The sequence below is a fragment of the Electrophorus electricus genome, chromosome 14 (genome assembly GCF_041902795.1).
Source record: "Electrophorus electricus isolate QZ-2024a chromosome 14, ASM4190279v1, whole genome shotgun sequence".
Lineage (NCBI taxonomy): Eukaryota > Metazoa > Chordata > Actinopteri > Gymnotiformes > Gymnotidae > Electrophorus > Electrophorus electricus.
Window position 1 is genome coordinate 21,082,176 of NC_137510.1, and position 11,712 is coordinate 21,093,887.

The 11,712-nt window shown below is 39.3% G+C and overlaps 1 protein-coding gene across 2 annotated transcripts; it reads right to left on the reverse strand.

The window, feature by feature from the left end:
• Window positions 1–1,242: 1,242 nt before the first annotated feature.
• Window positions 1,243–10,963, reverse strand: csnk2a1 (casein kinase 2, alpha 1 polypeptide). Of its 2 annotated transcripts, XM_027000042.3 has the most exons (15): window positions 10,814–10,963; window positions 9,355–9,451; window positions 9,015–9,090; window positions 8,265–8,393; window positions 7,795–7,906; window positions 7,535–7,636; window positions 7,232–7,282; window positions 6,341–6,400; window positions 6,007–6,090; window positions 5,680–5,790; window positions 5,466–5,567; window positions 5,180–5,280; window positions 4,821–4,969; window positions 3,132–3,209; window positions 1,243–2,888 (listed from the first exon to the last, which is right to left on the reverse strand). In XM_027000042.3, exons 4-15 carry the CDS (start codon window positions 8,363–8,365, stop codon window positions 2,767–2,769), a joined length of 1,173 nt encoding a protein of 390 aa, XP_026855843.1. In that variant the 5' UTR covers window positions 8,366–8,393; window positions 9,015–9,090; window positions 9,355–9,451; window positions 10,814–10,963; the 3' UTR covers window positions 1,243–2,766. The 2 variants fall into 2 exon arrangements, with proteins under 2 accessions (XP_026855843.1, XP_026855844.1); XM_027000043.3 differs by lacking the exon at window positions 9,015–9,090.
• Window positions 10,964–11,712: the final 749 nt, after the last annotated feature.

Sequence of the window (11,712 nt, forward strand, 5' to 3'; positions counted from 1 at the left end):
GATATTATGACGCCAATATCCGACAACCGTAGCATTAGGAGATAATATTAAACCTTCTTATTACGATACGTTGTGTGATCATTATGAATATCTCCCAATTATGACTTGATATCCAGGATTCCAAATAATAATTGACAAACTCAGAACAGATATCATTATAATGGATTGCAAACTTTAACGTCATTATGTCTTAGTATCCTTCCCTATATTTCAAACGGAACTCAAACAAATCCATGAATATCCTATCATATTTACAACTAGCCACTAGGTGGTAGCCAAGTATCTTTAAAGATTGAATTTCCTTGCGTTTGCGTTTCCTTAGATAATAACGTATAACAGAGAAAGTTAAGATTTGTATTTACAGGTGGAGCTGGTTGGAGATAAAGTTATCACTAAAGAAACAAATAGCTTACCTTTTCACGGTCATTAGGTTGAACTGGTGCGAGAATTTCCAAAAGCATCGTAGTGTTAAGTTCATTTTAAATGGGAGTGAGTGTAATACGTGCTCTACCACTTAAAGATGATATTTGCCTTACGATGCGTTTGGGAAACACAGCCCTGCTAAGTGAGAAGCTTTCGTATTTCAAAAGTCACAATACACAAGTTCCACTACAAGTTCGCTACTATTTGGAGCACTCGGACCATTGCTAGCATAGAATATCTGTGGCCCAATTTGTGTAGGTTGAAAAACAAATGAGGGGGGAAATCTGCTAAGGATCTTTAGTGACGTGCTCAGTGACTGCAGCATTCGAAATACACCAAATAACATTTATTACAATCAACAAAACATTGATATTCTCTATCCAGCAAGAGGTTTTCATGTGTTCAAATAAACTTGTTACCTGGGACTTTTACAGATTACTGCCTTACAGCGTGGAGCGGTCCCATTCACCTGCTACGACCTGACACAGTCGGACCTAAAGGGCTGATACTGAATGCTCTATGAAACATCGCAAACTGCTCGGCTTTCAGCAGCGGATACTACAGTATCTACCACACCAGAAACTGAGAAAGCGATAGGTCCCCTTATGGGAACATGGCCATAACACGGAGGCAGAAATCTGCTTGTCTTGTCCCATGCAAGAAAATAAGACTGATAAATTAAACGTGAGCAAGTCACATCCACATGGTATGCAAAGTTGGAATAATCTTTCAATAACTGAAATTAAAATTGGAAAAATGGCAGATAGTGGAAATCTTTCTCCACCGAGCCCATTCTTTAATCCTCACTGAACAGTCAAGAGTTGTTATCCTTTTATTGAGCATCATAGAAATGTGAGGTAGCCTTGTCTTCCACTTGGCTGAACATGCCATCCACTAACCAAAAAAAGGCTGCACTTACAGTAAAATAAATCAAGAAGTGACATGTTCTTTTAATAAACAATATATTTTCTCATTTAAATGAGTTTTAAAAAAAAAACTAAAAAAAAAAAAAGAAAACAAGAAAATAGCTGCAAAACATCTATTGCAAACTTTATATGATTTCATTTACAATACACAATGGTATTTTAATAGGTTTTTAACTATCCAGACTTGATACAGGCAGTGGGTGTTTTCGGTCTCCTTACATACTACTCAACACACCAAGTACTTCACTGAGACAAGACCAAAAGAAAGCCATTCGGAAAGGATTATCATTAAGGTAGTAAAAGACCTGGCAATCTATGCAGACGTTTTAGGGGAGTGGAACACAAAAACATAACTGTTTGCCATCTTCTCAAATCAGTCATATCAGAGCAAAAATAACATGCAGTTCTTAAGAGAGATTTTGCTTGTTTAATTGAATTAATAATGGAGTCGAGACATTTTACTTGGATAATCTATCAAGGAGAAAAATAACAACTTACAAAATTCTTCATGGTATGAAACAAATCTGTCAGAAGCTTAATTTAAAAAATGAAAAAGAAAAGACAAGTTCAGTTCTGTGAGTAACACAAATTGGCATACTATTGACCCTGTGGTACTCAATGGCCACATGTCCTAAAAGTAACTACTGAGTATCTATCATCAAGTCCACAGCCAAATCCAATTAACCTGCTATGAGCTCTTCATATAATCAGTACAGCATCTATGAAACAGCCTCTACTTACTGATCAGCCAGTTTCTGCCGTGCACATAATGATTGAATACACACCATCAGTAATGATTTAGCAGTTTGGATTGAATTTGGGCCCTGGTCCAAGTATGTTAAAAGTCCACATGAACAGAACGACTGAAGCTCCAGCACGGTACAGCAGAACGGGTGCAGATACTAATCCAAAGGGCACCAAACATGAGGCTGCATCCCGCTCAAATCTTGTGAAATTTGTAATCAAGTTTCACAGTGAAACAACACCTAAAGGTGAAGCAATAAAATGCAGAGTCCCCTCGCTCCCACAACAAAAACACGAGTTGGTCAAAGAACTGGTTGTCAAGCACAAGAATACTTGAGGGACATATAAAATAAATTTTATTTTCCTTCTTCAGGTCTACATGTGTGTGTTTCTTGACAGTCACGGTGTAAAGAGAAAACTTGCACTCCTGTGCCCATCTTAATTCGGCCAGGCAGGTGCTAAAAGACATTGGGAGTCCATATCCCTATACAACAGAACTGAAGTGAAGAGGAGAAAAGATAACTTAGCATTAGTTCTGTTACTGTCAACATAACAAAAAAGAAGTAGTCAGCGGCTCTGTCCACATTACCAATAGAACAAAAAGAGAGGAAAAGAACAAGAGAGACAGATAGATAGAGGGAAGTGAGAGAGAGAGAGAGAGAGATTGATTGAATCAGGGCTGGGCTCCCGTGGGGGCAGGTACTTGTGTAGCCAGCACGTTTGGGGCCGAGATGACAGGGGAGCCAGTTGCAATGCTGGCCATGGGCTGTGTGCTGGCTGCCATGGACGTGATGCCTGCAAGAGAATGACAGACGGCCGTCACACGGACGCACTCGTACAGGCAGCATTGTTAGCCGCCTTGGGAGAACCTCGGTGGTTCATTTCTGAGCTCTGTGGATCATTTTGGACCAAGATTACTCCTAACTCTGATTGCCACCTGGTGCCTTCTTGACACTACCCAATGCTGCACACGTTCATTTTTCATTTTATATGCAAAATATTAGCAGTGTTTCCACCATACATTTACTCTGCTGTTACCTGGCATCATGCTGGAGGAGCTTACAGGGGTGGAGCTTGCTGCAGGAGCTCCTCGGCCCTGGTCCTGCACAACTGGGTCTGAAAATCACACACAGCCCATACACGTCTTAAAATTCAGCCAGACTGGGTTTTGTTTTTTTAAATCTCTGTAGCAATGACAAAACACACTGCACTGTGTCAGCCAAAATAAGGGAAAACAGACCAACAAAAATTATTAACTGTTAAATTGTACAATTTGCATGCATCAAGAATTTTATTTCAGCACATGGCTTTATTACTTTATACATGAGCACAGCCCAAATGATTAGACACTTCTCATCTAACACGCCTCCAACGACCCAGGGTAGAGGCACTCTGCCAGAAAGTGGGGCCAAAAAAAATGAGGTGAGGGAGAAAGCATTATTAGAACTCAAGCCACGTTCAAAGCTTAGGCAGAGCTTGAGTGTCTTGAGCTAAAGCCACACATTCTACATGTCTTCTGTCTCACATGATATGGACGCATGGAGGGTGGTGTGCAGTAGTAAGCATGTGGGTGCAAACTTTAAGAGTTCACACTCAGTAGTGTTTGACTGTTGTACTTCCGTTTTCACATTTCAATTATGTTCCCCTTTAAATGTTAGGATTGCTGTTGAAGACGTGTTGTTTATTATCCCGAGATTAGAAGCTTTTTGGATTTTTTTGGCAAAATCTGACAAGATGCTTTAAAATGTAGATTTTAAATCAGTCGAGCTTAGGTAATTCTTAAGAGAAGTTCGGGCTTGTCACACCAGAAGATGACAAACATTTTGTTGACCACTGAAGCTCTTGCATGCTACAAAATAATTTAACATCAGATCTGCAGGACATTGAGCACCCCACTGTTGTGATCAAGTATTTTTGTAACTGTAGGATAATGTCAGCTATTGTAAAAACACAATGAAAGTAGAGTTTTATAATGTCTACAAACTAGTTAAATATTTCAAATGAGCAACAAACTATAAAATGTTTGTATTTGACACCACCACTAAGATGTCAACCACAGACACATAGCATGCTGCGGAACAGCTATAAAACAGGAAGCTGATGACGATGTAAATGAGAAAAAGACTACACTATTTTAGGTGTGGTTCCACAAAACTTGGAACAAAAGTTGAAGTAGCCCGGGTTTAGTGAGAAAAACAAATACTCTCTGTGCTAAGGGTTATTTAGTAAGCGAGAGCCCCTGCTCCACAACACACTTGACACTGGCTAGTAAGAATGTTTATATTTTGGGACCGGTGTTCTGATTTGGATTCTTAAAATACATCAACAGTAAACAACAATCCAGGACATCACTGTGTGAGCACTAATTGCCCAGTTCTGTATAGGTGAGCCAACAGATGGCTGGGACAGATAGCGTCGCTCTAATTGACAGAGAGAGGGAGAACTAGGGCATACACCCAGAAAGCAGTGCAATTTATTCTCTCTTGGACTACCAAACTAAAATGTCTGCGGCATCATCAAGAATCAAGCTCACAAACATGAGCTCTCATTACATTTGTTTCCAAGCTATTTGCAAAGTAAGAGCACCCACAGGCTTTGCGAAGTGCACACCCATTAGAGTGTGATTTCCAGAAGCAGCTGTGGCAGGCCGTGCTATTATCTTGGCCTCCGTGACAGCGCGCAAACTATCAGGTGGCTCGGGGTGAGTGGACGTGGACGTGGACTTACAGAAGTAGGGGTGATCCATAGCCTCGCGGGCAGTGAGGCGAGCCTGGTGGTCGTAGCGCAGCAGCTTGTCCAGGAAGTCCAGTGCCTCAGTGCTCACCAGGTGCTGGTTCTCGCTGTGCACAAAGCGCTCCCATCTCTTACGTGAGTGCCTGGTCACAGGAAACACGAGATATCCAGCAAACAACGAGACATGCAGATGTGCTGAATTCATACAGTGGAATCACTGAAATTCAGAATTAAGTCCAGTAGCACACATCAGCTATCATGAATAGGCATTTACATGGGAACACACACAGGTGTATTACTTGGGAGCATGTGGAGAAACATTGGTTTTCTGCTAACTTCAAGCAATTCATTACCTGCCCAAGATGTCATTGAAACGTGGGTCCAGTTCAATGTTGTATTTGTCAATGTAGTCATATAAGTCTTCTGTGCCCAGGACTTTTGCAATGCGTACAAGCTGATCAAGTGTGAAAATATATGAGCTGTGCATACAACATTCAATGAAAGAGAAACTGCAGTCCTAGATATACCACAGAAAATTAATAAAAACGTTAATTAATTAAAAGTAGTTATTATATTGTTGAATCAGCAGAAACTTGAAAGAGAATGAGAGTTCTCATTCTCGTTCTCAGATAGCAGTACCTGGTCATAGTTGTCATGTCCATGGAAAAACGGCTCCTTTCTGAAAATCATACTGGCTAGCATGCAACCCAAACTCCACATGTCCAAGCTGTAGTCATACATCTAAAAATGAACAGAGCAATAAAAACAAAAAAAACAAAACCTTTACAAACACACAGAGAGACACACACACACAAAGAGAGACACATACACAGAGGGATAAATTTGCCCTCACCTGGTAGTCTACCAGCAGCTCAGGGCCTTTGAAATATCTAGAGGCAACTCTCACGTTGTACTCCTGGTTTGGGTGGTAAAACTCTGCCAAGCCCCAGTCTATCAGACGGAGCTGTATAGGCCAAAAAACAAATCTTGACTAAAACATTCACGAGGGGACTCATTTTGATTCACCAAGTGTAATAACAACTAGCCTCTAATCAATGCTTAACATATACTATACTCAGAATAATTTTAAGAAATTAATGCTTAGTACACTTTACAATCTTTACTTAACTCAGCAAAAGCTGTATTTCGTAAAGTCCAAAGGAGGATGGCACCGGCCTACCTTTCTGTGCTCATGGTCAATCATGACATTGTGTGGTTTGACGTCCCTGTGCATAATGCCCATACTGTGGCAGTAGTCTAGAGCCTGGCAAACATACAGAGGCTTGGCTTAGCATGGGCCTGCAGCTCAAACGCAGCAGAACACCTTTTACTGATTTCTCCAGAAACCTCCAGTTTTGGCTCTTTTGACTTCTTAAATAAAAAAACACTTATAAGTCAAAGACACTTAATGAGCCAAGAAGTGTTTCGGAGGTATTTCTACAGACAGCAGTGTTGAGGGTATAGGCAGACAGTACTTAAATATCTTTATAGATCAGCTACAATGTGTATCTTACCTTCAGAATTTCGTACATGTAAAAGCGGATGTCATAGTCCGATAATGTTTGATACAATTGCTGCGAGAGAGAGAGAGAAACAAATTAACATGGGTCAAGAATATGTAATGAGCTTGAGCAAAACAAAAAAATGGGAAATAGCTATTCACAGTAAGGGGTTTGTACAGTAAATTTTCAACAAAACTATTCAATATCAATCTTATTTCCACAATATTATAACATTATCTATTAAAAAAAGGGGTTTTCCATAGGATTTGTGATAAATAATGTTTTCTAGACTATAGCTATCACTACATAAGAACCATTCTCAACAATGTCAAACAAATATCACTCTTTGCTCAAATGTTATTCACATATTTTGCTTTACTAATTGATTTCTTTGTGTATGCATAAAAATGCGAATAAAGTAACAGACATCACAATATCTTACTTTAAATAATCATCTGAATTAATGAAATATTTTATATCTCTCTGAATAGAAATATTTGGTACATTTCGATTTCTCAACCCAAATACCCCAGATATCCTGTGATTAGATGCATCTGTGACAAGCACAGAATTAGCTATTGCACTTCAGCATGTGACGGGTAACAAATGACATTTAACAGTGAACATAATTCACACAGCCTGTTCCAAACATCTCTTTTTAACCTAACCACAAGGGTGTTTCAACATTTGTAGATACCTGCTTGTGTTTATATGCTTTAATGTTTTTAAACACTAGCTAGCTATTCGTGTAACTAATTTGACCAGCAAATGGGCAACATGCATACAGACTGGAAAACCACTACTGAAGCACCGTGTGCAATCCCCAAACAGCAGCTACTGTTATTAGCTGGTATTTTCTAGGAAGAGATTAACAAAATATTTTAAAAACAGCCCTTCCCTTACCTTGAAGTCTGTGTTATTTACATGCTCAAAAACCAGTGCAGGTGTTCGAGACTGTAGGAAAATACAAAATAAGAGATTTTAATGTCTTGAAACATATGGGGATACAGAAAGAAACAAGAACGCCATCCTCAATAAACAGATGGCAGGCTTTATTAGAGGCTCAACCTGACCAGCTTGTGTACAACTGCAGAAAACTGGGGACAATGCAATGTATAGTCATTCCGCTATGTACTAATTGTAGATGACCTATGACCAAAAACAATTATCCAAAAACACAATACGACAAATTAGCAAATCACTTACCACAGGATCCTTGACAATGTCTAAAAGTGTTATGATATTGGGTCCTCCTCTCAAGTTCTCCAGAATTTTGATTTCTCGCTTGATTTTCTTCTTTTTTACAGGCTGATTTAAAAAAAAAAAAAAAAAAAAAAAAAAAAAAAAAAAAACATGCGCACAGCACAAGCTAAAGAGTGATCATACATTTACCACCAGGTAACTTGTCACTTAGTCAAAAGCATGCCTTCAAGGCAAACCCTGACACACATACAGAAAAAAAGTACCTTCAGTATTTTGACGACGACTTTTTCATTGTTTGTAATGTTTATGGCTTCAAACACTTCACTGTACTTTCCCCGGCCCAGCTTTCGCACAAGCTGGTAGTCATCTTGATTTCTGAAGCACAAAAATATGAGGCAAAGATATTCATTAAAAACACCACTATTCCAAAGTACAAAACATCTAACTAGGTACTGTGTGCCTCTAACCCTGCCAACAAAGGCAAGCAATAGATGTCCATGAAACACTGACAAATAATATTAGATACACTGCAAAAATAAAAGCAAATGAATACTTCAGTATCTTCCTAATACATGTTGGCAAAGGTCAAGCCATTGCAATTAGGATGCTATACAGTGATTTATCAGAGTTTCATTCACAGCTACATATCAGTAGAGCACGGCTATGTACAGAACATTTAATAATAAGCCTGTTACTATGTGCAACAGTCAATCTGTGTGGACCATATACTCACCCCCATTCCACCACATGGGACTCATAGTCCCAGTACTCTCTGGGTCTCTGTGTGTTTACATCAGGGTAAACTCGAGAGCGGCTTGAAACAGGACCGGACATATTCTACACAGGATATTCCCAGGAGCACCTGGGAAACAGGAAAAGGAACAGACACAGAACAGCTGCTGTGCACTGAAACTGTAAGATGCTGAGCAGAAGTCGCATTTACTAAGTGAGTATTCTACAGCAGCCTAAATTGAGACCAGAATTAGAATTAAGATAGAATTTCTCTGCATAAATATTGCATTCCAGCCTATTAGTCAAGTACTAGCCTATTTAGTCAAGCAACAGAGCACATGCTACCAAACAAACGAAATTAGCAGCACTAGACAGTGACAAATCTTTATAAACAATACATTTAAATACTACTTAGGGAGCTTTCGCATATTACATTTTTCTTAATACTTTTATATTTCACAGAACAAAACATTAGGAAAGACGATGGGGTATGGTTGATGACATGCATAATGCAAATTTTTAGTTTGTTTACAGCATGCCAATGTTTCTTTCAACCTCAATCTACTTGGTTACAAGGCCTTTTTAAGTATTCTAGAGCCAAGAGTCCAGCAGATGCCAGTGATTATACACAGACGTGAAACACAGATGAATTAGAGTGGATCTGCGCCCCAAATGCCCAAGAAACAAATGGTTATGTGAAAGCACCCTTAAAGTAAGATGCTACTGCCTTCACTTTTTCTTCCATTATTACCTTGGAGGTTTCCTCCAAGAAGTAGATGAGAGGTGGGACTGATGAAAGCTGATGCAATGGCTTTATGGAGCATAGGCTGCAAGGGAAACGAGCTGTATTTAAAATACAGTGTTTTTAAAATGCAGCTTGTTATTTCAATAGTTGCTAATAAGCAAACTGCTTATCGTTTTGAAATGACTAGCTAGTAATGGATCATTAGTTTTCTTTCTAATTTTTAAAAACAGTTCAATATTGCTGTATAACGTAGCTACAATGATACGTGATTACATTCTTCTGTATCCACTAGTCCCTTTTGGAATTTGAGTTAATTTGACCCAACCATCGTGCCACGACATCCCACCTGATTGCAGCTGTTATGAGAGGACATTCAGCATCTTATTCTGGTCGCACAGCACTCAGAAATGTCATTCCTCTGGATCTCCAAACGATGACAGGCCCTGCACAACACAATCAAACCGTTAGCTAAGTATGCCTCATTACGATTAATAAATCACAGTTTCAATCATAACTATCGTAATATCGTACAAATGCTTAACGAAGCGCTAGTCCAAAATACTGATTTTTACTCCAAAGTAACCTAGCTATATCCCTGTTATACTGCCTATGCATGTAATTAAGTAATACGTAACAGTATTAATACTGGAAGACACACTATTAACTAGTAACCTCTGACCTCTAATCTAATCTACCAATAATTACCATTAACGTTACCTTGGGATTAATTTCACTGTTACGGGAGATTGGACACAATAATGCCCGACTGGTCTGTGTCCTTATTAAAAATAGCTTTTGGTAGGGGCAAACTAGTTCCCTATTATCGAGAAAATATCGATAGTGAACTGGTTAATGTTGTTCACACAGGCCTAGCTGTGTAATTAGCTACGTTAGCTTAGGTTTAGGGGACTAACCTTTCTATAGCGAACTAACCTAGCGTTGTCTAGCCTGACTCATATTATATTTCATAGCTAGTTTGTTCCGTCCCTCTTACTTGGGGGATTTATTTATTATGAATCAGGGGACATGGGAATATCGACGTGACCACTTATGTGGACGTATTCATTCTGGCTGGTGCGTTATTTAATCCTAGCTCCTAGCTGTATTTAGTTAGTTAGTTAGCTAGCTAGCTAGCTAGCAAGCTAGTACAGTTAACGGCAGCTGTACCGTCTCAGCTAGGTACGTCGGACAACGTTTGCCACGCCTTAAAACATTTAGGATCGCTCGTTGCCGATCGATTGTGATGGTACTGGCTTCACAAGCGCTCGGTTCGAGCCCGAAAGTATATAGCTACGTATTTCTGATATAGTGACAACTCGCTTAGTACCATGTTCTCTCTAGAGATACCTAAAATAGCATACAAGATAAGCTAGCTAGGCTAGCTAGGCACGCCACATCAAAGCCGGGCGGCTGACTAGATGATGGCTAGCTAGCGAGGACAGACACGTTAAATATTATGTATACATGCTCTTTTCGTTCTAAAAAAAGAAACACGCTGGTAACAGATTAACGCCTTTACCGGATATATTCAAATAAATGTAGCTATCGCCCGAAAGATACTGTCGGTCAGGCTCCTATGATAGCCCACTCGCTGCTAGCTATCTAGCGTACTCTCATGATACTAACCTAAGGTTGGTCGACTAGCAAGCTAGACAACTATAACACCAATAATTAACGGAACTCTAAGATCGTGTGAAGTCCAGATTTGAGTGTCTAAAATGCAACATATCGCAAGGCAGTGTATACATTAAGAATGGAAGACGAAATTATTTTCAAATTATTACGTAAAATTTGCACTGTATTACCTCTTAGGGTCTTCTAGTAGAGAATATGGCGGATCCAGCAAACGTAGAAATCGACGCTAGTAGTGCTAGCGTTAGCTAGCTTGGTACAGAAGGCAGCGTTAGGGGGGACACTTCCGGTAGACCTGACTCAAGCAAGCGCAGTGCCTCAGAAATAGCTGCGAGTATATGATTTCAACAGCAGTGAGGGTACTGCACAGCACATAGATTTGGTTAAATTAATTGGTCTGTGAATCGTTTTCCGCAATAAGAAATGATTGAGTAGAAGCTAATTATGATTTATCATTCCTTTTGATACATAGCTCAGTCCTAATCCCATTTTAATTGAATGAAGTCTGTTCCTGTGGGGAATGTGGATTGATGTCAGTAGGCTCTATTTGTTTGTCTGAAAGTCAAATGCATGTTCATTTGTATTTGTTGTAGGGAAATACAGGTGTGATTCAGTAGCAGTAACAAATAAAATAAGTTATGTTTGTGACATATTTCTAAGACAAAATGGGCATATGTGCTTCCACATACATTTCTTCACCCATGGCCCTAACATGCACTGATTCAAAGAAACTATTATTTGGATATGCAGTACACTGGAAAACTCACTTGTCTTTCAATGAGGCCTTCCTTACTTGCTTTGATAGCGTGCAGTTGCCTTTCTGTGCAGTGAAGTGTCATTTCTTTACAACACTTTTGCAGTTATTCTTTTAAGGCCATACCTGTGTTCATCAGCATTAAAACCAGTTAACCCCAGTTAGTCAACCAGTTCCTCAGGATGTAATAGGTCCATATGATGGATGCTACTTACACCTGTTTTTTTTACCTGTGCACTACAAAAGAAGTTACAATAAAAACAAGTTATAAACATTTTGTATTTTTCCCCATTGTGATGTCCATAAGACTTTATTCTG